General features: G+C 45.3%; 1 protein-coding gene across 4 annotated transcripts in view; it reads right to left on the bottom strand.

Annotated features, from left to right (window-relative positions):
• GLI3 (GLI family zinc finger 3) overlaps positions 1–23,486 on the bottom strand; it is a 283,446-nt gene that overhangs the window by 13,779 nt on the left and 246,181 nt on the right. For all 4 annotated transcript variants that reach the window (XM_060632184.3, XM_060632185.3, XM_060632186.3 and 1 more), the window contains 2 exons: positions 5,042–5,191; positions 3,516–3,680 (listed from right to left, as the gene is read on the bottom strand). In XM_060632184.3, the coding sequence (XP_060488167.3) occupies positions 3,516–3,680; positions 5,042–5,191 (315 nt within the window). The remainder of the gene's footprint in view (positions 1–3,515; positions 3,681–5,041; positions 5,192–23,486) is intronic.

Below are 23,486 nucleotides of genomic sequence, written 5' to 3'. Positions count from 1 at the left end.
TATCACCAGGGTAAACTCTGAATGCTACAGAATGATGTGGACACAGGGGAACCATTTTTCAGTTGGGGTGACTGGAGGAGGCATCAGTTATTAAGTTTTTACATCTGGGTATAATGCCCAGCTCACTGGGTCATGGTAAGGGTTAAACAGGACAACATACACGAAATGCTCACCCTGATGTGTTGCACACAGTAATTACTCAATGAACAGAACTTTATTAGGAAGAGGAGCATTGCAGCTGGGTCCTGAAAGAAGAACAAGATTCTGAGGGATAAAAATGAGGGAAGGGGATGCGAAAGAAAAGCCAAGGTCCAGAGTCAGGACCGCTTCGTGCACAGGGGCATGGCTGTCAGCGCCATTCACGGCCACAAAGGTAAGAGGTCAAGCCTGGAAGGGCAGGCTTGGGCCCAGTGACAGCAGGTACAAGCCCAGGGAGTCTAAACTTTCCCTAAAGGTAAGAGGGAGCCATTGGAACTTTCTGGAGAAGGAGATACAACCGAGTCAGACCCCAAGGAAACTTGTTTAGTGTGGCTTTGGGAGGACGTAAGCTGTGTGGTCTGGAGGAAGGGTCCCTGGCAGAGGTCACTGCTACAGCCCCACATGGGTGAGGCAGCCTGGGGGTGGGTGGGGAGGGCCAGACTGGCTTCTAGCCCACGGTATTCTGTGCCGAACCTGGAACAGCAAGGCGCTGTGTCACCTAACTAGCTCTCCCTATTTGTTTAGTGAATGAATGAAAGTACAAATAAGAAAGCAAATGAATGAAAGAAGATATCTAGGATTATCTAGGACCGTCTTATGACACAAATCTAGACTTCCTGGACAAACTTAATTTTGGTGGATGTGAAAATGTCCATCATTCGTAAGGCCCAAGCCTTGCATGCTCAAGGCTGTTAATTTATTTTAGATAAACTGTTCCACCCTGGTGAAAGAGAGGACTGACCGAGGTATCTATTACTCTCCTAATGGATAAACTTTCATACAGCATCTCACTTTTTACCTCACAGAAGTGTACAAGCTTAGCTGTAATGCATTTAAGCATAGCAAACTGCGGTGCACATATTTTAGGTCCATAAGAAAGACACAAAGCTGAGTAAGTATGTTTGTACATGTGCATACCACTAATCTTAACACACTCACTGCCCCAATTTCTCCATAAGAACAGGGGTGGGCCCTGGGCCTTGGGCCTATATACTATAGGAATGAATGTCTTCTAAATTTCTAGTCATAATTGTGCGTATATATATATATATATATATATATATATATATATATGTATGGAATGCAGTTAAGTATTTTAATTTAATTCTAAGTTAATCGCATTCCCTAAAACATTTTAAACTGAGATATAATTCACATACCATTAAAAGAACACTTCAAAATTGCACGGTGCAGTGGCATTTTGTACATCCGCAATCTTGTGCAACTGTCACTACTATCAATCAAATTCTAGGATGTTTTCATCATCCCCAAAAGAAATCCTTACCCTATTCCCTTCCCCTCAGCCTCTGGCAACCACTAATCTGCTTTCTGTCTCTATGGATTCGCCTAGACTCCCTGGAGGTTCTCACAAAACAAGTACAGTAGGTGACACTACAAGAAGTGCGGGTAGTAAAAGCTTTTTTATTATGTTTTAAAATATTTTCCTTTGTTTATATTTGAGAGACACAGAGAGAGACAGAGCAAGAGCGGGGGAGGGGCAGAGAGAGAGAGGGAGACACAGAATCCGAAGCAGGCTCCGGGCTCCGAGCTGTCAGCACACAGCCCGATGCGGGGCTTGAACCCACGAACCGGGAGATCACGACCTGAGCCGAAGTCGGACGCCCAACCGACTGAGCCACCCAGGTGCCCCTGTAAAAGCATTTTTGACGTGAAAATATGGGTATGTGGGATCTCCCCCAAAGCATCCTCAAACAGTTGACTAATAATGAGATTCCAAAGGATGCAATCTCCTTAGTCCACCATGACCCTTTCAAAAAGAGTTCACACATGTGAACCTGCACATATGAGCTTCAGTGTGAGTGTGCTTTTAAGAAAGTGTGGGGGACGCCTGGGTGGCTCAGTGGGTTAAGCGTCTGATTCTTGATTTCTGCTCAGGTCATGATCTCGCGGTTCGCATTGGACTCTGTGCTGACACTGCAGAGCCTGCATGGGATTCTCTCTGTCCCTTTCTCTCTGCTGTTCCTCTGCTCGTAGTCTTTCTCCCTCTCTCTCAAAATAAAGAGATAAACTTAAAAAAAAAAAAAAAAGTGTCGTTAATCTCTTCGGAGATGTTTTTGCTCTGTCCCTTAAGCTGAAGGGACATTTGGCAAGGACCTTAAAGCCAATGGTCCCTGAGCTGAAAGGTCAAATGCTCCTCTCTCACACACTGCAACCGCACTGATGACGTGCTTAGCGGGGCAGAACGATGTCTCCTGTTGACAAATTCTGGCCAGCCATCGCATTTTTACCCAAAACGTGAAGAGCTTTTTTGTTCATCTCTGGATTCATTCAAGAGAAGGCATCACAGACAAGTCAGAACTTGAGCTAGACCTTCAAATAGAAGCTGGAGGCCTACAGGCAGACATGCATTAAAACACAGGCAAAACAGGGGCACCCGGGCGGCTCAGCGGGTTAAGGGTCCGAGTTGGGCTCAGGTCATGATCTCACAGTTCGTGGGTTCAAGCCCTGCATCGGGCTTTGTGCTGACAGCTCAGAACCCGGAGCCTGCTTCGGTTTCTGTGTCTCCCTCTCTCTCTCTGCCCCTTCCCTGCTGGTGCTCTCTCTCAAAAATGAATAAAAATTAAAAAAAAAAAACATAAGCAAAATAGTTTGGAATCATTTTCATTCTTATGCTCCTTCTGACATTTTGAGGGGATGAGTACCTACAAATAACAGCAACACAGCAGGAACCACCCATTAACCATGGCGCTTTTATTCAATATGCTGTCTTAAATGACTGACCAGCAACCATTCTGGTTTGCTGAGAATAGCTCTCCCAAGATCCTCTGGAATTGAGAATGTCTGGAAATCCTGTTTAGCCAAGGCTGGTTGCCCTGTGAAAGTCTTTTTGGATATAATGCATTTAAAGATACCACCTGGAGAAAGCAAACAAAAGTGGCTGTCTTAGCAGTAAGCTATCAGCTGTCAGCACACTGCTTCTGATCTATCCTGGGTGCTTACAGGGTCGTCCTCTGCATGGATCCTGCTATTCCAGGAGGAGCAAGCGGTAGCAATGCCACAGTTAAATGTTCCGACTGTTTGACCAGTAGGTGGCAGTTCTGAACAACTGTGAGACTAGTCAGGGGTTTGAAGTTCCCTCCTGATCTGCATTCCTCGGCAAACCGGGTCCCTTTTCAGCCCCTACCTCTGAGGCTCCAGGCCCCCACCTGCAGCCGCAGCCAGTGCACGCTCTTGCTGGGGATGGCAGACAGGAAATCAGATGGGATGGGCCTCCCCTCTGTGTGCATTGCCCACGAGGGCTCTTTGTTTGCACCATGAGCTCTGGGCCCAAAGAATGTCTCATAGAGGAGCCTCACCTCATTGGAATGCGTCCTGTTTTGGTGCTTGGCGCGATCGGAGGCATTTGAGAAAGCCTTGTTGCAACCTTCGTGCTCACAGACGTACGGTTTCTCTCCAGTGTGGGATCTCAAGTGCGTTTTCAAGTTTTCTAGTCTCGAGTAGGCCTTTGTGCAACCTTCAAACTGGGGACAACAGGTAAATCTGCATTACTCCACACAATCCCGGCTTATGCCCAACAGTCCCTCAGAGTTGATGAAAGACTGACGTCTGGAGGGTCAGCAGCTTTTCAAAACCGAGGAACAAAAGTCCACTAAACTCTGCATTTATTGGGATTCAGATGGGGCTCAGTGCAGTTCAAGAGACTGCATTTTCAGGGCTAGTAAAAGTCCTGGAGGTCTTTTTTTTTTTTTTTTTTAATAGACCACTCAATGTGCACAATGGGTTTCATTATCTGCTCACTGATCTCCTCAAATTCCCACTGATTTTAGATTCAGCACAAAGTTCACTAATATGGCTTTGTGTCCATACAAAGGCACGGAATTTGATCATGTTTGTAAAGGGCCTTTAAGATGTAAAGTGCAAGGCTGAGCAGTGCCCATGTGTTTGGAGGCACCTCAGGGAAAGAGGCTGAGTCCCAGCCACCCTGCGGGTGGATACCAGGCCGTGGGGACAGACTAGGAAGGCAAAGAAAAACTCTCAAGTCATCTGGGTTATACTTTTAAAAGTGAACTCAAGTGTTTCAAGTCCAGGCTTGTACCTCCTTCTGCCCTCCGAGTCCTCCAGCGTGATGGGCATTTGTGCTGGGGCCGGCGTGGTGGTCATATGCTTATTCCCAGTGCCCGCCAGGGCGTCCCAGCCACTGCTGCCCACTTGCCACTCCGCAAAACTGTGCTATGTGATGTGCTAGCTGCCTGCCAGCAGAGGCTGACTTTATATTTACCGTTCTTTAAATTAAATTAAATTAAATTAAATTAAATTAAATTAAATTAAGGGGCACCTGGGTGGCTCAGTTGGTTAAACGTCCAACTTCAGCTCAGGTCATGATCTCACGGTCGGTGAGTTCGAGCCCTGCGTTGGGCTCTGTGCTGATGGCTCAGAGCCTGGAACCTGCCTTTGGATTCTGGGTCTCCCTCTCTCTCGGCCCCTCCCCCGCCTCTCTCTCTCTCAAAAATAAACATTAAAAAATTTTAAAAAATTTTAAATTAAAAAATTATCAGTTCCTTGGTTGCTCTGGACAAGTCTCAAAAGCACCCAAGAGGCACATGTGGCTCATGGCCACCTTGTTGGACAGCGCAGACGACTTCTACTGTCCCCCAAAACGTGGCTGTTGCTCTCCACTTCTGGCGATCCCCCCATTTCAGAACCCCTTCTCAGAACTACCGGCATTCAACACAGACCCCCGTGCCTCCAGCCACCCAGCCGCACCCCCCTCAGCTCGGTTCATCAGCATAGCATGTAGAGGCCCGCGGGTGACCCTGAACCCCAACCTGACACGCACTAGTGCCAGATGGCCCCAAGCCAGCAGCCTGTGCCGCACACTCACAGTGCATTTGTGAGGCTTCTCCCCCGTGTGTCTCCTCATGTGCACCACCAGCATGTACTGGGCTTTGAAGGGCTTCTGCTCTCTCGAGCAATCCAACCATCGGCACACGAATTCCTTCTTCTCACCATGAATATGGTCATTATTTATATGCTGGGGGTTGGAAAAAAAAGAAAGGGAGAGAGCAATGCAGGACTCCTTTCTGAAGGCTACAGAAGGGGGCGCAGAAAGTGCCCCAACCGGAGGCCCTAAGGAACATAGGACAATTTTATATACAAGTGATTTTGTGTCAGTTCGTATGTTTCTTAAATAAATCTGCTCCTAGTAACTGTGCACGCTTCATTTCTAAGTAGCAGGAGTCTCCCTATTCGGAGGAAGCTGGGTGTCCCAGAAATGCCTCTGAAGGTGGGGGGTTTGTGAAATGAGGTGAGCCCGCACACCCTCGCTGGGCCTCTGCAAAGTGGGGGTCTCACGGTCGACAGAGCAGCTGGGTGCTTGCTCCCCAGCTCGCACGCACTCTGGGTCCCGGGTTAGCACTGTGGCTGACACTGCAGAGAACGGGAACACGAGCACACGTGTGTGTGCACACCTGATTCTGCATAAAGGGCCAGCAAAAAACCAAAGCACCTTTTCAAACTACACTTTAGTTCCAATTTGTGGGTTTTTTTCTCGTTGGGTAATAATCACAGACAAACGAACTAGATACTGAAGAGAACCAGGGAGCAACAAAATGCTTTAGTCTCAGGATCTTAGCCTTCCTCAGGGACAAAATAAAGGGATGGCTTCCCTAAGTGCTAAGGTTCTTTCCAGCTCTATGTAATTCTATTAACTTGGTTTTTAATATGAAGATAAATTTCCCTGAACTCCTTATCAATTCAAAGTTTTCAAATAATGTTAGGCTCCCTGGATTCACACCCCAAGACCCAGGAAACCTAAGGAAGCACCAGAGGCAGAGAAAGTTCTCAACTAGGATCCCATTTAAGTCCATTTAAATAAGATGATGATGTGATTTAAGTGTCCAGTTATGGGTCAGTGAGGAAAGCTGGGTCCTGGGTGGAACCTGTTGCTTTTATTCTCTGGTTACCCCACATCCTATTTGCCTTCATTTAAGGCTCTTGCAAGCCCTTTCTGAAACATCCACGGAAACCCCACACAAATGAATCTGTTCAATGAGAGAACGCTCCCTTTGGGTTCCATGCACTGTGTGCTGTGACAGAACACTTAATTACTTTCTTGCTTAGGCTCCGGCTCCTGAATGAGTGGTCTCCGGGGGCCTGAGGGCAAGATGCCACCCTCAGTCGGCCTTTCTCCGTTCCTCCAGGAGGCGGCCCGCTAGAACAAATGACGTTGGTCCCACTTTCTGGAGTTGAAAAATGGGTGCGGGCAGAGAAAGGCAGTTGCTGTGAACTCTCTGTCGGAGAGCTGAGCAGCTGTCAGAAAGGTGGAAGAACTGAGGAGAGTGGGTGACTGAGCAGAGCACAGCAGGAGACAACCAGGGTCCTCTCAGAAGTGCTGCAAGCCACAAGGAAACCACACAGAGTCACTTGGGTCCCCAAGGGTGTAGCAACCCAGGACACACAGACGTGGGTGTCCTCTGAAAAGCCAACTATCCTAAGTACTAGCATTTCTTAAAAGTTATGTATATGAGGGTATGAGGAGAACAGAGGTGCTGGACAGGGGACACCATGCAATCTTCAAATTTATGCTTCAAGCGCATCTTTGCGGCCCACACCTATCAGCCAGGACTGTCCCGAGGTATGCCAGAGCCCAGCCTTTAAGCCCACGGAACACACAAGGGCTCTGCAAACTCTCCTTTCCAGGGGAAACAGCTGCTGATCACACAAATCCATTCCCTAAACACTGCTCTTGGTTCACTTTCTCCCAAGTCATTGGAAATAAGCTACTTGGATTGAGGGACACGAAAAGAAAAAGGAGACAGGAGGGGAAGGAGGAAGGAGGAAAGGGGCAGGCTGAGCTGGAAAGCTGAATTAGAACCAGGGCTGAGCCTCCTCCTGGAGGGCAGGATCCACATCTTTTAGCTTCTTATTCTCAGCAACTGACCAGTGTCCCTGGCACCTGGCAGGTCCTTGGTAAATATTTGCTGAATTGATTCGGACTCATGTGCACACTGAACTTGCGCTGGACAAAAGAGCTTGAACTTGATGCTCCTGCTGATCTAACTCAGCTTCATTTCACCTGGTATCCATACAACATGACTGCAAGTAAAGGGTTCTGTTACTTGAAGATAACACACTCTCAAGAATTCAAAAGGATTTGAATGCTATGCAGATGTGAGCTCTACCCTGCCGGGTGGAGTAAGCGAATTCAAGGTGAGTTCACTCTATTTTGCATGTACACTTCCTGGAGAGAACTGAGTGCTTGTTACCCAAGACTCCCAGGTCTCCAAGGGGAGACGTGTGGGGCTACCTGAGCATGAGCTGCAAAATCAGAGTTTTCTGAGTGGATGCTGCATTTAAGCTGAGTCTCAAGTTTTCTAGAAACGCTTTTTCTCATCAATTAACAAACGCTTCCTGTACGATCTGTGACTGCAACGTTTTACTGGTCTCTCATGCGTTTACTGGGGCTGTGTGTACTGGGGTCCACTCCACACCAGGCCCTGTGCCGGGGAATCAGACAGACATACTTCCTGCCCTAAGGAAATGACAGTCTACCGGAGCCAAGCAGATAATGGCTTAAATTACCATATAATTATAGTTGTGATCAGTGTTATGAAAGGAAGTAAGAGGGTTTTCTAAAAATAATTAACAGGGGGTCTCAAATCTGCGTCCAAAGAGCAGGGTGAGTTTCTTCAATGACGTGGCAGGACCTAAGCGAGGGGCAGAGACCAGCCAGGTGTGCAGATCGGGAACGGGGTGGGGAGAAAGGGTCAGCACGGCAGAAAAGTGAGACCTGTGGGACAGAACCTGGTGCCTTTGAAGAACAGTGTGAGGAACATGCGTGGCAGGAGAGGATGGGTGGATGGGTCTAGCAGACACAGGAAGCTTCCAGCACGCCACTGCGTGGTGCGGTAAGAAGGTAAGAGTTTCCATGGGCTGGGAGGATGCCGCTGAGGTAGGCGAGTTTGGGCCCACTTGGGATGCAGAGTGCTGGGTCAGATCACCAGCAGCACGACTGCAGGATACAACCTTGGACAGAACGCACGTCCAGAGAGCAGCACTTGGACGCCTGCCCCCAAGGACAGAGTACCAAGGTTAACGGGCCTTACTCGGGGCGGGGAGCTGGAATGAGCAACAGGGGAGGCGTCAAGGGTGGCCAGTGAAGTCAGAGACTCTAGGAGGAGAGGGAAGGGGTCTGTTCCTCTGGGTGAGGCAACTGAGGAGAAGCCAATACCCCAGCAGTCCCCTCAAGTGCATGCCAAGCGACGGAAGGCTCTGAAGGAGAGGTTTAAACCGGAAGGCTGGGAAGTCACAGCAGCGGTCTACAAAGGTGTGGAGGGACCCGCTGCAAAGCTGGAGAAGAGAACTGACAAGGAGCTGGAGAGCACAGTGACTAAAAGATCCCCTTTCCTATTTATACCTCAACAACTCTCATTGATCTTGGCCTCTGGGACGATCTCTAATCCGGGGATCCCATGGAGATCAGCCATTGCATCCCCACATGGGGAGGGACGCAGAAGAATCTGCACCAGGAAGTAGGAGCGACCTCACTTTCCCAAAGGTTAGCATCTTGGGGATTTTCCTTCTCGGTCCCTGTACAGGAGACCTGAGTTCCATCTCATATGCTTTTATACTTTGCTGAAACTGCTCGAGTGAAAACTTGGAGTGAGACCACAAGTTATTTTTCTTGAAATGAGATCCTACCACCTCAGCCGGCAGGGCCCAGGTCCAAGTGCTGAGCACAGGACGTAATCAATTACTCTACAGAAATACGGATGCATCCTTCTGCCTACTTGGGCAGCTCAAATGCATTTTAAGCTGAACACATTTCCTGGCTCTAGATTTCAAGTGAAAATTCAAATTCTAAGAAATCATAGATTTTACATGTCCATGGGTCCTAAATATTTACGTTTCTTTCCCAAGCTGCTTTGGCCTCTGTGGCGAGTGTCCACAGGAGGGCTCATCTTAGGGCGGACCCTATGCTACAGTGGGAAGAGTGCGGGGTGGGCATCGGAAGATGCCTCCCAGATCAATTTCTGATGAGCTGTGTACCTTTGGACAGCTCAGTTCTCCCACTTGAACCTTGGTTTTCTTGTCTGTTAAATCTTGGTGATGAACCAGAGATCAGGTGTCGGCAAACATTATCTGTAAAAAGCCAGACAGTAATCTATTTTAGGCTTTGGTGGTCAGAAGTTTGTAGGCACTCAAACTCTGTCGCTGTTTTAGGCGAACGGCCACAGACAACGTGTAAGTGAACAGGTACAGCTGTTTATCCTTGACACTGAGCAGTTCACATGTCAAGAAATATTCTTAAAATTTTTTTCAAGGGGCGCCTGGGTGGCTCAGTTGGTTGAGCGCCTGACTTCGGCTCAGGTCGTGATCTCATGGTTCATGAGTTCGAACCCCATATCGGGCTCACTGCTGTCAGCACAGAGCCCACTTCAGATCCTCTGTTCCACCTCCCACCCCTGCCATGCTCTTGCTCTCAAAAACAAATAAAACATTAAAAAATATTTTTTTCAACCATTTAAAACTGTAAAAACCATTCTTAGCTCAAGGGTGGTGCAAAATCATGCAGTGGGCCAGACCTTACCTGTGGGCCATTGGTCTGCTCACCCCTGATTAGGTGATTTCAGTCTCTTCCTTGGACTAGCAGAGCCCATGACATTCTTTTAAAAGTTTTCTTTATTTTGAGAGCAAGAGTATGAGCAGGGGAGGGGAAGGGAGAGGGACAGCAAGAATCCCAAGCAGGGCCTGTGCTGTCAGTACAGAGCCCGATGCGGGGCTCGAACTCATGAACTGTGAGATCATGACCTGAGCCAGAATCAGGAGTCAGACGCTTAATCGACTGAGTCACCCAGGTGCCCCAGAGCCATGACTTTCTTGGTCAGGCTGGAGGGAGGTTTCAGTGCAGGGAAAATAAAAAGCCATGGGAAGGAAAAAAGCCAGGATGCTAGGCTAAACAAGGGAGGGACCTAAGCCAGACAGACTCCCCCTGCATCGTGATCCTAGGATGGGGTGGATTTTGCTCACCAAAATCCCAGGTAGCTAAGAAGGCTATATATACAGAGTGAATTCTTAACATTCCACAGACAGAATGATCCCACGTGAAGCTGGCCTGAAATTCAATGGGCATGTGTTTATTTGTGGTTTCATTGAACATTTGGCTTCCTCGCAGTGAAAACGTTAATCAAATATATAAATAATTTAATTGGGAGGGAAAATAATGCATGATTAAATTCCAAACTAATCCAACACAAAGACATGCAATTTGCCAGAGGCCCAAGCTCCAGAAAGAGATAGATGATGTAAATTACGGTGCTGTATGTCAGCTCTCTCAGCCGGGCCGCTCAAAACTCTCCCTGTCTGAACAAACAGGATGGGGATGCCAGGACCAGGCAACTGCCCCGAAAAAGCCGGGTCCCACCACACAGCCTCTCCATGATTCCATTTTCCAAGCGGTGTTGTAAGCCTTTGCCTCCGGAAATTGATGGCTAATGAAACAAATAATATATCTGAGGTGCCCAGAGCAAACCAGCCAAGTTGCTGTTTCCCCACTGAGATGTGTTTGCAGCAAGGTGAGCCAGGGCCAGGCATGCATTCCCGTCTTGTCTGCTCCCCGTGGAGCCTCGGGGTGCAGAGGAAGGTGGGAGAAGTCTCTCTGTTGTCCGCCTGGCCATGGAGGCAACCAGCTACTTGCATCAGCCTCGGAGGCTTCAGTGCTGTGGGAAGAAAGACCCCGAAGGAAAATGGGGGAAGGGAAGCTTTTCTGTCACCATCAGCAAAATGGAAGCCACAATGGACTTCACGAAGCTAATCAGAATCCTTTCTTCTGGCTTCGTTATTTCACTCCCAGTAAAGAGCAGGCAGTTCTTCTGCAGTCTAATTGCTAACCCTTCAGATGAAATGCACGCGTGTGGTCTATCGACCCCGAATGTTCGCGGCTCTCCAAATAAAGCTGCTATTCAAGCGGTTCGTGAACCTTGGAAGCACTCTGGTGCTTTCTATTTGCCTCCCTCTCCTTCTGCCAGATTCCCGGCCGATTCCCACTCAGAAAGCACAAGCTTTCTAGACGGGTAAGCAGCTTCCATCTGAGTAACCGGGCGCGAGGTGGGTGTGGAAGCTTCTCTCATCCCCGTTTGAACTCTGCCAGCGTAGCACACTGGTCAGCAGACAAAGTCCTTAAATCAGGGGCGCCTGGGTGGCTCAGTCGGTTAAGCGTCTGACTTCGGCTCAGGTCATGATCTCACGGTTCGTGGGTTTGAGCCCTGCGTTGGGGTCTGTGCTGATAGCTCTGGAGCCCGCTTTGGATTCTGTGTCTCCCTCTCTCTTTCTGCCCCTCCCCCAACTAGCACTCTGTCTGTCTGTCTCTCTCTCTCTCTCTGAAAACTGAACATGAAAAAACCTGTTTTTTAAAATTAAAGTCTTTAAATCAGACAGCTCCTTAACATCAAGAAGGTAAACTCCCACTGTTGTAATGAAAATGTTACTGTTACGCCCACTGAAAACCAGGGACAGCAGGAAATGTAAAAACTTGGGACCCAACCCTCACCACCATGTCCACATGGCTCCCCTGTGCATATACCTTACACACCAGTCTTTCTGTCAGTTTCTACTGTTTCTCAGATAACACAGAACCTTGTCACCGATGTAAAAGGCTTCCACAAAGTGTGCTGCCGCCAAGTTTTTCACAGCACGGGGAACGCGTAACAAGAGGACCGCGCGGTCTTCAGTAGAACGGCGCTCAAGTCCGATCTCTCTCCACACAAACCCATGTACGTAGGTATGTACAAACACACACATGGAGACACACATACACAGCACCCCTGCTTTGACGGAAAAGAAAATAAAGACTCAGAAAGTAGTGTATCTCATATACGAATGCTCAAGACAATGGAACTTGCATTATGGGCTTGCAGGTGGTTGGGTTCACTGAAGCCTGGGGACTCTTTCTGATTCATCCCTTTGCTACATTTCTCTGTTATCTTAACCCACGAACACTCCACTATTTGATGCCATGATCTTATTTTATTTTATTTCATTATTTTTTAAATGTTTGTTTATTTTTGAGAGACAGAGAGAGAGAGAGAAAGAGAAAGAGAGAGAGACAGACAGAGCACAAGCAGGGGAGGGGCAGACAGAGAGGGAGACACAGAATTTGAAGCAGGCTCCAGAGCTGTCAGCACAGAGCCCAGCGTGAGGCTCGAACCCACAAACTGCGAGATCATGACCTGAGCCGGTCGGACACTTAACCGACTGAGCCACCCAGGTGCCCCTTCGTGAGTTTGTTTTAAAACTGAAGGAAATAGAACCGAAACCCTGCCTTCTCAGAAACTAGAAATGTTCAATTCTAAATCTTTTTGCATGGCCACCAGGTGAGCTCATAACCTAGGCTTGAGCCGGTGAATACATTTAACAGAATTCAATAATTTATTAACTTTTAGGGATTTGCTGAGGACGTAGGTTAAGGAGGCCCCCTATTCTGGTAGAGGATGGGCTATAAGCAGCTAAACAATTTTAAATAAGCTCCATTTTCAGTTTGAATCTTGACTTTGTATTATCGATCTATAACAGCTGATCCTTGAACAACACAGGATTTAGGGGTGCCGACACCGTGCACAGTAAAAAATCCACATGGAAGTTTTGACTCCTCAAAAACTTGACCAGAAGCCTTACCGATATTATGTTAATATTATGTGTAATCAGTCAATTAACACACATTTTGTATGTTATGTGTATTATATACTGTCTTTTTACAATAAAGTAAGCTGGAGAGAAGACAATGTTATTGAGAAAATCATAAGAGAAAATACATTTATGGTGTTGCACTATATTTCTTGAAAAAAATCCACATATAAGTGGACCCACACGGTTCAAACCCATGTTGTTCAAGAGTCAACTGTACTATCTCTTAGTAGTCCAGAAATATTTCTGCAAAAGAGAGAGGAAAAAATAATTCATAACGGATTAAAGCTTAATTTTTATTAAAGCTGATTTGAGAAACTGAAATTGCTTGTCTCCAAGAAACTGCAAGAATCCTTCAAACCTTTCATCTGAAAGGAGACATACGCCTTCTTGTTTTGTGTATTCTGTCACACATGGGCCATTGCTGGAAAGTTGTACAACTGTCGTGACACAGATTCCATTAGCAGTACCCTATGTTAGGATTTCTAACGGCATTGCTAGGCAGAAGCAGAAAAAAGGCAGCAGCCTCAGACTATCAGAGCTGAAATAGGCCCTTTATCTCTATATGCACTTTAATTTTAGATAAATAAAATAATTCAAACGGTTTTGTTGGCACCCATCAATCTTCCTAACAGTATGTGATGCTTGCTGTAGGAGGGATCTCCACGAAGACCTCACAACACAATTGTTTGAATCCATGCTGGTTTATACAAGTATTCCAGCCACCTTCTAGTTTTCTGATATAACTAAAAAATTACACACAGAAATATCAAAAGGACTCAACACGTTGGGTAAAAAACAGCATTCTCTTCTTCTTTCTGGTTTATGAATATTAAGAATTAGGTAGAGATAAAAAGCAAAAGTCCGCTTCCTGGTTAAGAGGGAATAAATGAAGGGGCGCCCAGGTGGCTTAGTGGGTTGAGCGTCCGACTTCGGCTCAGGTCATGATCTTGTGGTTCGTGAGTTTGAGCCCCATGTCGGGCTCTGTGCTGACAGCTCGGAGCCTGGAGAGGCTGCTTCAGATTCTGTGACTCCCTCTCTCTCTGCCCCCCCCCCCACCCCGCCGCTGCTCATGCTCTCTGTCTCTCAAAAAATAAACATTAAAAAAATTAAAACAAAAAAAGAAGGAATAAATGAATGGAGTCCTTCTGACAGGTATTCAAATCTTGTTTGTTCCAAGGCACAAATCTGTAACAAAACTATTTTCTTTTATGTGTGAGGAAGACAAAGTTCTTTAAAAGAAGGTAAATGTCAGACAAAGGGCCTCCCAATGTTGCAATTAGACAATGGAAACTAACTTAAGATACCACCCTCAGTGCCACCCTGACCCCGTTGGCTGGAGGTATGCTCCACGCACTGGAGCTCCATCACATTCCCCCTCAAAGTGAAAGGAATGATGTTCCGACACCTGTTACAACGTGGGTGAACCCAAACAATACGCTAAGTGAAAGAAGGCAGTCACAAAAGGACTCAGATTGTATGATTCCATTTATACGAATGCTCATAATAGGCAGGTCTCTATAGAAACAAGGTACACTAGGGGCGCCTGGCTGGCTCAGTGGGTAAAACATGCGACTCTTGATCTTGGGGTTGTAAGTTCAAGCCCCACATTGGGTGCAGGGATTACTTAAAAATAAAATCTTTTCAAGAAGAAAAACAAAGAAAGAAAGAAAGAAAGAAGGAAGGTAGACTAGTGGTTACCTGTGGCTGCAAAGAGACTGGGAGATGGGGTTTCTTTTGGGGTTTCTTTCTTTCTAATGAAAACATTGTAAAATTGATTGAGGGGATGGTTACACAACTCTGTGTTTATATCAAAATACACTGAGTTGTATACTTTAAATTTTTCTTAATGTTTATTTATCTTTGAGAGAAAGAGACAGACAGAACGTGAGTGGGGGAGGGGCAGAGAGAGAGGGAGGCACAGAATCGGAAGCAGGCTCCAGGCTCCGAGCTGTCATCACAGAGCCCGAAGTGGGGCTTGAACCCACGAGCCATGATATCATGACCTGAGCCAAAGTCAGATGCTTAACCAACTGAGCCACCCACGCACCCCTGAGTTGTATACTTTAAATGGGTGAATCACATGGTATATGAGGTAGGGTTTCCCTAGTGTAGTGGTTAACATGTTTGCCTCACACAAGGTATAGTAAGTGTATGTCAATAAAGACATTACCCTCTCCTCCCTCCAAAAAAAAAAAAAAAAAAGAAAAAAAAAAGAAAACCATGAAAGTGTGCATTTGAACACTTTGAACAGCAGGGGTTTGAACTGCATGGGTCCACTTATATGCAGACTTTTTACAGTACATTATTATAAATTTATTTTCTCTTCCTTATGACTTTCTTAATACCATTTTCTTTTTTTCTAGCTTACCTTATCATAAGAATACAGTAAATAATACATGTGCAAAATATGTGCTAATCAACTATTTATGTTCTTGGTAAGGCTTCTAGTCAACATTAGGCTATTCGTAGTTTAGTTTTGGGAGAGACAAAAGCTATGCACAGATTTTCCACTGCATGGAGGGTCAGTGCCCCAACCCCTGTGTCGTTCAAGGGTCTACTGTACTTGGTGATGGACTTTGGTGACAGGGGATTGTGGGTGGACAGAGGAAAAGTGGTTGAGAAATGGATCTGACTTTCTCCTGCATCCATCCCCAGACAGAGTAGGGGTTGGGCCTAGCAAATGGTTTCTCTGGCAGCACCAGGCTGTACCTTAATCATAACTTCTATTACAGAATTAACACACACACACACACACACACACACACACACACACACACACGATCCACAGACAGAGTTAAAGTAGAACATACTTCAATGATACAATATTTCCTGGTGGATTTCATACTGGACTCAGAGTTAACAACCTGAGAATGTCACATAAGTGACAACTTCTCTGCATAACCCTTCCTCATCTTTCAAGTTGTAGAGATGAGTAGAAAGACGGAGAAAAGGGAACTCTGTGCAGAGATTGAAGCAACACTAAAACATCCTACGCTTGTATTATTTCAAGTGAGTTCAAGCAAAATAGGGCATGATTTGAAAAATCTGGTATTTTCTAATGCATTATATAGTTTAACATGTACTAAAATCTCATGGCAAATTCAAGGGTAGTCAATTCAGAATTTTTATATTTTTGGTTTTGTTGTTACCTTGAATTATAAAATTACCAGGTGTAAATGTCTCATTTGCGATATAAGTGACCTGGCTTGTATCTCCTCCCACTCCAGAAGTGTGGCAGGTACTGGTTCAGAATCATGTATACACAACGATAGTATACTGGCTTCATAGTAAGATGACCTAACACCACAGGAAATTTTCATTTTTGAGAAGAATTTTTAAAAAGTAAAATGTAAGCGTTAATATAGATTAACGTTATTCATATTACTTAGTTAAAAGGAAAACATCTTCATTCTTGAAAATGGGTTCAGGGCCTCTAACTCCTTGTAAGGATTGTAAAAGTTCTTCATCTCTTGTAGTTTTGTTCTCTGAACTCTAAATTATTTTACAGGGGTGGCTCAGTCAGTTGACTCTGACTTCGGCTCAGGTCATGATCTCATGGTCCGTGAGTTCGAGCCCTGCATTGGGCTCACTGCTGTCAGCTCAGAGCCTGCTTTGGATCTTCCTCCCACCCCCTAGCCACCCCCACTCCACCACACCCCTGCGCCTTTCCCCCACTGAGCGCTCTGTCAAAAAATAAACATTAAAAAAAATTTCACAAAACATAAATGTAACTCTTCTCTTTTAAGAAGGTTCTCTTATAGTTTAATAAGGTGTTTTGTTAAACAAACAAAAAACCTTTTGAGAACTTTTCTGGAAGGGCCAGCATTTAAGTCCCACCAAGATTTCAAAAAGAGAGGTAAAGTGGTTTCATCGCATCTTTCAAATTACTTTCTTTCTACAAATTACATCCTTTGTACAAATTACTGGGCACATTTTGTTTTTTATCTTATTCTTCCAAATACCAACTTTTGTTTGAGGCAAAATAACAATAAAAATACAAACGCATCTTAAGGAGATGGACTGGGGGCCCAGTTGCCAAAAAGACAAATACAAAGAGTTAAGCAAGTAAAGATTTAGGATTTAGTAACACCCGTCTAAAATAAGACTGCTAACTGCAGACAGGCAAGATAATCTTAGTTGTGTCATCATGGGATGAAACAGTTTGGAAAACCAATCTCCAAAACACATTTTTTAAATTTTTCATCTTTTTGCAATGAGCCAATCCACCAAATACAGTGAGTGCCAACGTTTCTGATCACAGCACTAGCTCCCAAGACACAGTGTGAAAGCCCCACCTTCTGGTTCTTCAACTGGCTCTAGACTAAGGCCACAGGGCCCAGGAAAGATGGCCACAAAATGTATCCTTAGTCACTCATAGGAATGGATCATCCCTACAAACCCAGTGTATCTGGAAAGTGTTACCATCCACAGTAATGGCAAATATTACCAAATTAAAGATTTCAAAAGTCTAACTGTGTCCCCGGGATTAAAATCCTCCCACTCTATGGACCTGGATTTTGGCCATGAAGAGAAAAGAAGGTTAATGGGTAGTTTCTCTGTATAATAATAATTCCTGCTAGTTTTTGTAGAGTAGTTGTGTTCTTCAACCTATGGTCAAAGCAATTCTTTTGTTATAAACTTTAAAAGGTAGGTTGGATTGGTACAATAATATAATGGCAATTATAACAGGACTCCTTGCACTTCTAATTTTAAGGAGTTTAATGCTTACACACACACACACACACACACCCATACACATGATGAAGGAAGACTCAATTTTAAAGTCTCCCTGAATGCAAAAAGGTAGATGTAAACTGTTCCTGTTTGAGATGGAAGACAGAAAGAGTTTCCATTATCTAGAAGCAGAAAAAATTTTAGCCTTTAATTAGTTCTTAATTTTTATGATCTTGGCAATCCACATGGAGCATACGGGCACTGCCCTTTGGAAAGAGCCTGAATATATAGTGTGGTTGTGAGGACATTTGAAATTCAAGAATACAATAAACACAGAGGAGTAAAGATGAGACAGGATTTGAATGGGTGGTCTCTCTTCACCGCCCTTATAAAAGCGTCTATGCTCCATCCACATTACTGAAGACTGATTCTGGACATTACAACAATTGGCCTTGAAACTAAAATACTGTCTTACAAACTCTTATTCATTTTATTTATTCATTTTTTAAGGCTTACTTATTTTGAGAGAGAGAGCAAGAGAGCCAGCATGCATGGGGGAGGGGCAAAGAGAGAGGGGCAGAGAGAGAGAGGGAGAGAGAATCCCAAGCAGGCTCCACAGTTCCAGCACAGAGCCCAGTGTGGGGCTTGAACCCACGAACTGTGAGATCATGACCTGAGCTGAAATCAAGAGTCGGATGCTTAGCTCACTGAGCCACCCAGATGCCCCTTTGATAAATTTTTAAACCCTAATTTTGAGGTCTAAAATATTTGTCAAAATAATGACAGATACAATAAAATATGTTTGAATTTCAAATGAAAGTCTATTTTTAACATTTGGAGAAAAGTCCAGACTCTTTTTTCCTGCGATCCTTTGAAGACATGAGGCAGAGAGTTATTCTGGTGCCAGCCCAGACCCAACCTCGTCCCTGAGGGTTTCTGCCCACTACACTGCTAGGGGAGGTTCCTGCCTGAAAAGTGCTGGGAGTCTTCCTTCAGAGTCAATGGGTGTTTAGGTGAGTGTGTGTGTATGTGTGCAAAGTAGGGGTGGGGGCTGCTAATGACAGAAACCCAGGCAAATCTCAAGAGCTATTGGAAGAAAGGAAGGAGGCAGGCAAGCAGGCAAAATTATCCACTTGGAAATCTGCCCACAAGTCCCCGCTGAGCTGATTTATTCATTCACTATTAACTCAATGCTTATTTATGATATCACAGTTACTGTGCTAAACCCTGAAGAGGCAACACTGAGTAAGACATGTCCACTGGATTTCGTCCAAGAGTGGCTGTTGGAATGCAGAAAGGAGCGCTGTTTAAAAATTAGCTTTCACATCATGGACACCATTGTAAATAAAAAGCAAGCCACCCAAAGGAATGCACCACCCTCTTCCTTCCCTCACGGCCCCACATGACAGAAAACTAGTAAGCTCAAGGCCCCTGGCTTTGCCAGTTTGTCTTAGCAAAACAGGATGGAAGGGACATTTCCACGTTAGCAAGCTTTTCAACGTGTGGAACTTTTCCGCCACTCTTCAATGAACTCTTATTCACCCTGGTGTACAGGACCCCTTCGAAACATCTTAGTCCCTATTGCTGGCACATGTGAGTATATAAGAATAAAATATCCTGTATGATATAGGAACATGCTAACTATTCCATATGCAGGTTGTAATTTCCTTTATCATGTCAGTAGAAAGCATAGAGTTTATAGAAAGAACATTGGTCCAGGCACTAGGATAAAGGAATTCATTCGTATACTGGGGGCAAGACAAGAAGAGTAAGGCATGTGCACTGTGTCTGAGATAATATTTGAAGTGGGGTGAGTGGGAAACAAGTGGTTTAACTACAGTGGTGACAGAATGAAGTCAGGGCAGGCTTCACACGCAGGTAAATGAGCTGAATCCAAAATAAAGAGAGGGAACCCAGCACAGAGAAAAGTGTATCCCAGAGGAGAGAGAGCTACAGAGGTCCAGGGTCAAGGAAGATCATGATGTGTTGGCAAATGCCACTGACTGTGGGCTGAATGTGTAAACACACACGTGTGCATGTACATAGTACAGGGGGACACATGTGTGTATGTACATAGTACAGGGGGATGAGTGTATGTGTCCGTGTGCACGTACATGTATATAGTACAGGAGGGGTGTGTGTGTGTGCATGTACATAGTACAAGGAAATGTGTGTGCACGTGTGCATGTACATGTATACAATATAGGAGGGGTGTGTGTGTGTGTGCATGTATATAGTACAGGGAAATGTGTGTGCACGTGTGCATGTACATGTATATAGTATAGGAGGGGTGTGTGTGTGTGTGCACGTGTGTGTGCACGTACATAGTACTGGGGGATGAATGTATGTGCGTGTGCATGTGCATGTATATAGTACAGGAGGGGTGTGTGTGTACGTGTGTGTGTGGGTGCATGTACATAGTGCAGGAAGGGTGTGCGTGTGTGCGTGTGTGTGCATGTACACAGGAAGGGTGAGTGTGTGCGCGCATGGGTGCATGTCCATGTACATAATACAGGAGGGGTGAGGGAGGGAGCAGGGAGTATACTGCAACAGGACTTCTGCTACCACCTAGGCTGGTGCAAAACCACGAGGGGTGCCGGATGCTCTAAGGCACCTATGCCCCAGACAGCCACCAAGAAGATGGCGAGAAAGAGCTAGATTGAGAGACAATTTGGGATAGTTTGTGGATGGTGAATTAGAGAGAGGAGGAACAGGTGATACTGAAGTTTCTAGCTTGAGAGATTCTGGGAGAATTTGAAAGAGATGATGTTTCTGTTTGGGGCAAGACATAATGCAAGTACCTCCAGGACATCTCCATAAGGACATCCGGCAAAGAAGACAAGTCTCAAGATTTAAGAATCTGAAAAAGGCCTAAGCGAAGGAGGAGGGCAGCCCCCTTCCCCACGCCATATTATCTTTGGTGACCCCCACACACAGAATCTTAAGGACTTCACAAAGGCCAACGTGAAAGACCCTGACCTATGGAGACTTTGCGGAGGATGAAGGAAGTCACTGGAGATGATGAGAAACCAGTGTTTAAGAAACAGAATGAAACAGAAGTGGAAGAGGGACAAAGGAGACTGCATGCAATGGTGGGGAAGGGGGTGCCCTGGGTGTATCCGGAGGACCCCCGGGCATAAGCTAAGATAACAAAAGTTAGGCTTTCTAGCAGCAACAGCTTCCCAGCTGTAGTATGTTTTAGGGAATCAGGGAAGAGAGCATCATGGGGGAGCTTGGAGCTTCCGAAGGACAAGTGGACCATGTGTAACTCCCATGCTGGAAGGGACTAAAGAACTTTGACAGAGACCACAAGTGTCCATTATTACAAGCTCTTTGCTGGTTTGGACCCTCCGTGATTCCCCTGAGCTGTCTGTAAAATTCCATTCTTCGTAACAGCCTTTCGTCGAGGAGGCCTGCAGGGCTGGAGAAGCAAAGATTGCTCCCCGCATCTTGCAGCATGGTCACCAGGGCCTGAGTGCCCGCAAGACGGAATGGACGGGGTGCGGGCAGGGGACACATGAGACCTGGCCCCTGCAGCGCACGGAAGCAGTGCAGAACCAGTGCCTCAAAGGAAAAGTCCACTCCTGAGACTGAACGATGTAGCTGGAGACACCTGGCTCTCATCTGGGACGGGGTCACTAAGCCAAGATTATTGGACCTCCTTCAAGTCCTCCTTCCAATGTCACCTCCTTAATGAGACTGATCACCCCATTTATAGTACACCCTCCTCACCCCTGAACTCCCCACTCCCTTGGCCTCGGCTGCTGGATTTTCCCCATGGCCCTCATCACCTCGCACACACTATACTTTACGTACAGACTATTTCTGATTTATTGTCTGCCTCCCCATGAGGATGTAAATTCCACACAGGCAGAGATTTTTATTGATTCTGTTCCCTGATGTGTTCCAAGTGCCTGGAACGGTGCCCAGCATATAGTAAATGCTCAATAAATATTTGTTGGAGGAATGTGTTATTGGAAATACCAGGTTGAGAACTGATGTGGGCCCAGATCTCAGCGTTACCCCCAGCCCATCGCCTTCCATTTGTGCTTTGAGAACCAGAAGCCACAGGAAACAGAAGCAATTTCCTGTGATTCTTCTTTTCTCAACAATCCAATAAACCTCAGCCTCCCATACGCCTTCAGGGTCCACCAAACAGAACCCCCTTTTATGCCGTGACTGTAGATTGAGGTTCTGAGCTAGTAATGACATAATGCAGAGTCATCTTAGTCGGTTCCTATACATATTAATGAAAAGGAATTCTAAAATTTATTTTTGCCCGCCATCACGATGTTGATACAACTTTGGGGTAGGGGCTCTGGCATTTAAGTCCTAATCCTGTGGAAGTCAAATCATCTGAAGTTTTGCTAAGTTTCTCTTGAAATAATTCAAAATGCTTCAGATGAAGGAGAGAGGAAAAAAAAGGTCAAGTTACCCTTGTGATTAGGCTCTACTCTGTCTCCCTGGAATTTCGCCCCCTGGCTATTGTGTTTGTCGATAGTTTATACAGAGATTTCTTCCTAATGCAGGGCTGTTAAATCGCAGAAGACTGAAGGGCATATTTCATCTTTAATCTGCTTGTGAAAATCTCATTAATGTAATGGAAATTTCGCCCCCTACCATGACTAAAGCATGGGAAAAGACAGCAATGAGGAAGTAAGGCTGCTCAGACAGAGTTTCAATTGGAGAAATAAATAAGGAAAACACAGGTTTAAACTTGGCAACTTTAAAGGTGTGTGTGTGTGTGTGTGTGTGTGTGTGTGTGTGTGTGTGAAATGATCTGTGGCCCTCACAAAAGAGAACTGGGAAGTTAGCCCCCCTTGTGCTAAAGCACCATCCTTCTTCACATGGTGAAATCACTCCCGGGGGAGGTGACTTTCTTTGAATTTGAGCCATTCCTGGATTTTGTTGTGTTTGTTTTGCCTTTTACCTCTCCGCCAAAGTAAAAATTTGATTTCTCAAGAAGTGCTAATTTATTCCTAAAAATATGCTTTTAATTTGGGGGTTTGATTCTATAAAACGTTATTTTTTTTTATGAGCACATTTTCCTAGGAAAACGTGGCCAGTATACATTGTGCAATCATGCAACTTTTAAAAAGTTTAATTTGACCCTTCAAATTGCCTCCACACTGCATATTAACAGAGTATTAATATAGTGTAATTATAATAGTGCAGAAACTGGTTAAAACGTTATGAATTTTAACACTCTGTAGGGGAAAAATAGTGAATGTACTAAAAAAAAAAAAAAAAAAAAGCAAACAAAAAACCCAGAGACTGAAGCTAATTGAAACTCAATGTTTGGTCCAAATCTTGTCACCTGGATATTTAAAGTAAAAGTGTCCTATTTGCCATCTTATCTACATTACCTGCAAAGCGGTTTCTGTGCATTTCAATTTTCAGGTAACTCAGCTACAACAATGAGGAGCAGCAGCATGTTTTAAGAAAGAGTCAAGTTGAGCGCTGGTCCCAAGCCCTCCTAATCGAGGCCCTTCCCACGAATGGATAAAAATCCATTGCACAAGGCCACGCGAAGGTGCTGGCCAGCATTATGATCATTCTTGCTCTGCCCTCTCCTCTCCTCTGTTTCTAGGGACGGGGCAGGCAGGCTGTGTGCTGAACACCTTTGCTCACACCAACTTCTATACCGGGCCTGCTTGACCAATGTCTTTCCACGTGGTTCATTCTCTCTGACCCTTTACCTCCTACAGGGGGATTTTCCTGATGCTCGGAGAGGTTCAGAAACTTACTTACTAGTGCCCCACAAGTTTGTGGAAGAGATCAAAACAGAATCCAGAGCTAAACTTTTTACCTACACACAGATGAGGCTGAGGGAAAAAAGCGGCAGATTCAAGGTCAAGAAAGAGTCAACTCATTTGTCAGAAATAAAGAGCCAAAGGGCTCATCAGAGGGGGGACTTTTTTTTAAAAATTAAATGCTACAGAAAGTGCACTGTCAAGAGAGGGTGACCT

The sequence above is a fragment of the Panthera onca genome, chromosome A2 (genome assembly GCF_046562875.1).
Source record: "Panthera onca isolate mPanOnc1 chromosome A2, mPanOnc1 haplotype 2, whole genome shotgun sequence".
NCBI lineage: Eukaryota > Metazoa > Chordata > Mammalia > Carnivora > Felidae > Panthera > Panthera onca.
This window is presented reverse-complemented; position numbering and strand designations above follow the sequence as displayed.